The 1,066-nt window shown below is 34.0% G+C and overlaps 1 protein-coding gene across 1 annotated transcript; it reads left to right on the top strand.

Moving 5' to 3' along the window:
• Positions 1-125: 125 nt before the first annotated feature.
• LOC112091363 (transmembrane protein 136-like) lies at positions 126-911 on the top strand (the record flags this gene model as incomplete). The annotated part of the gene is made up of 3 exons (XM_024164786.1): positions 126-278; positions 373-468; positions 569-911. Coding segments are annotated over 3 exons (381 nt in total), but the record flags the coding sequence as incomplete, so codon positions are not given.
• Positions 912-1,066: the final 155 nt, after the last annotated feature.

Raw genomic sequence — 1,066 nt, 5'->3', positions numbered from 1 at the left:
AATAATAATAATAATAATAATAATAATAATAATAATAATAATAATAAGTAACATTCTTCATTGCTTGGAAAAATTTTGCGAGTTGGTTCTTAAAACGACTCTTATCTTTCTTTGTCCACCATTAGAACTTTTTCCTTTTTTTTGAGTTTCTGTTGCAGAGTGGATCCGAATTGGTAGCGGCATTGTGGGTATCAGAACTCTCTAGTCCTTTCCTCCATGTAAGAGAACTTATAAAAGAACTCGGCTACAAAGATACCGACTTAAATTTGGCAGCTGATGTAAGTCGAGGACTAAAATGTCGACCTAATATTGCTCAAATTATCCACCATATCAAATCACGAAACGATGGGATTAATTTTGTTCTTTCATTAGATTTCTTTTGCAGTCATTTTCACTATTGCAAGGATGGTATTCGGGTCGTACATAACTTTCGTTACCGTATCTGCCAACAATCCTTTCACCATACAGGTACTGTATTCAAAAGGGTCAACACTGCCAAGTGCTAATATACAAATATAACTCTGATCTGGAACCTAAATTACACGTTTGGATTACCTATGTTCTTCAGGTCATGGCAGTGGGATTGCTACTAGTCAGCACTTTCTGGTTCTACAAGATCGCGAGGATGGTGAATTATAAACTCTCGAAGAGGACTGCATCCAAAAAAGTTGCCTCAAAATCCATCCAGATGATGAATTGAAGCTTTGATTGAGCAACGAATAATTCGTAACTAGAAAGTAGAAACAATTTCCATAATGTAATTTCACAAATGCGATTTCTATGTTGAGACTAATTCCGCTGGTGCAACTTGCAAGTTTAGCTCAATGAAGTTCATTTTCTGGTATCATTCGGGAAATAAATTGTGTAATAAAACCGTGGAGCTGCTAATGGAAAACAAGCGGAAAAAAATATAAACCCGTTCAGTAATGTTTTCAAAATGGTTTTGTTTTCAGTACAAAAGTAAAAATGACATTTTTTTAAAAATCATTATGAGACCGATTTTGAAATTGTATTTGATTGGTCTTTTAAGAGATTGTTTTGAGTATAACAAAAATGTGAAATCATG

Source organism: Morus notabilis, unplaced genomic scaffold (assembly GCF_000414095.1).
Source record: "Morus notabilis unplaced genomic scaffold, ASM41409v2 Scaffold7931, whole genome shotgun sequence".
NCBI classification, from domain to species: Eukaryota; Viridiplantae; Streptophyta; class Magnoliopsida; order Rosales; family Moraceae; genus Morus; species Morus notabilis.
This window is presented reverse-complemented; position numbering and strand designations above follow the sequence as displayed.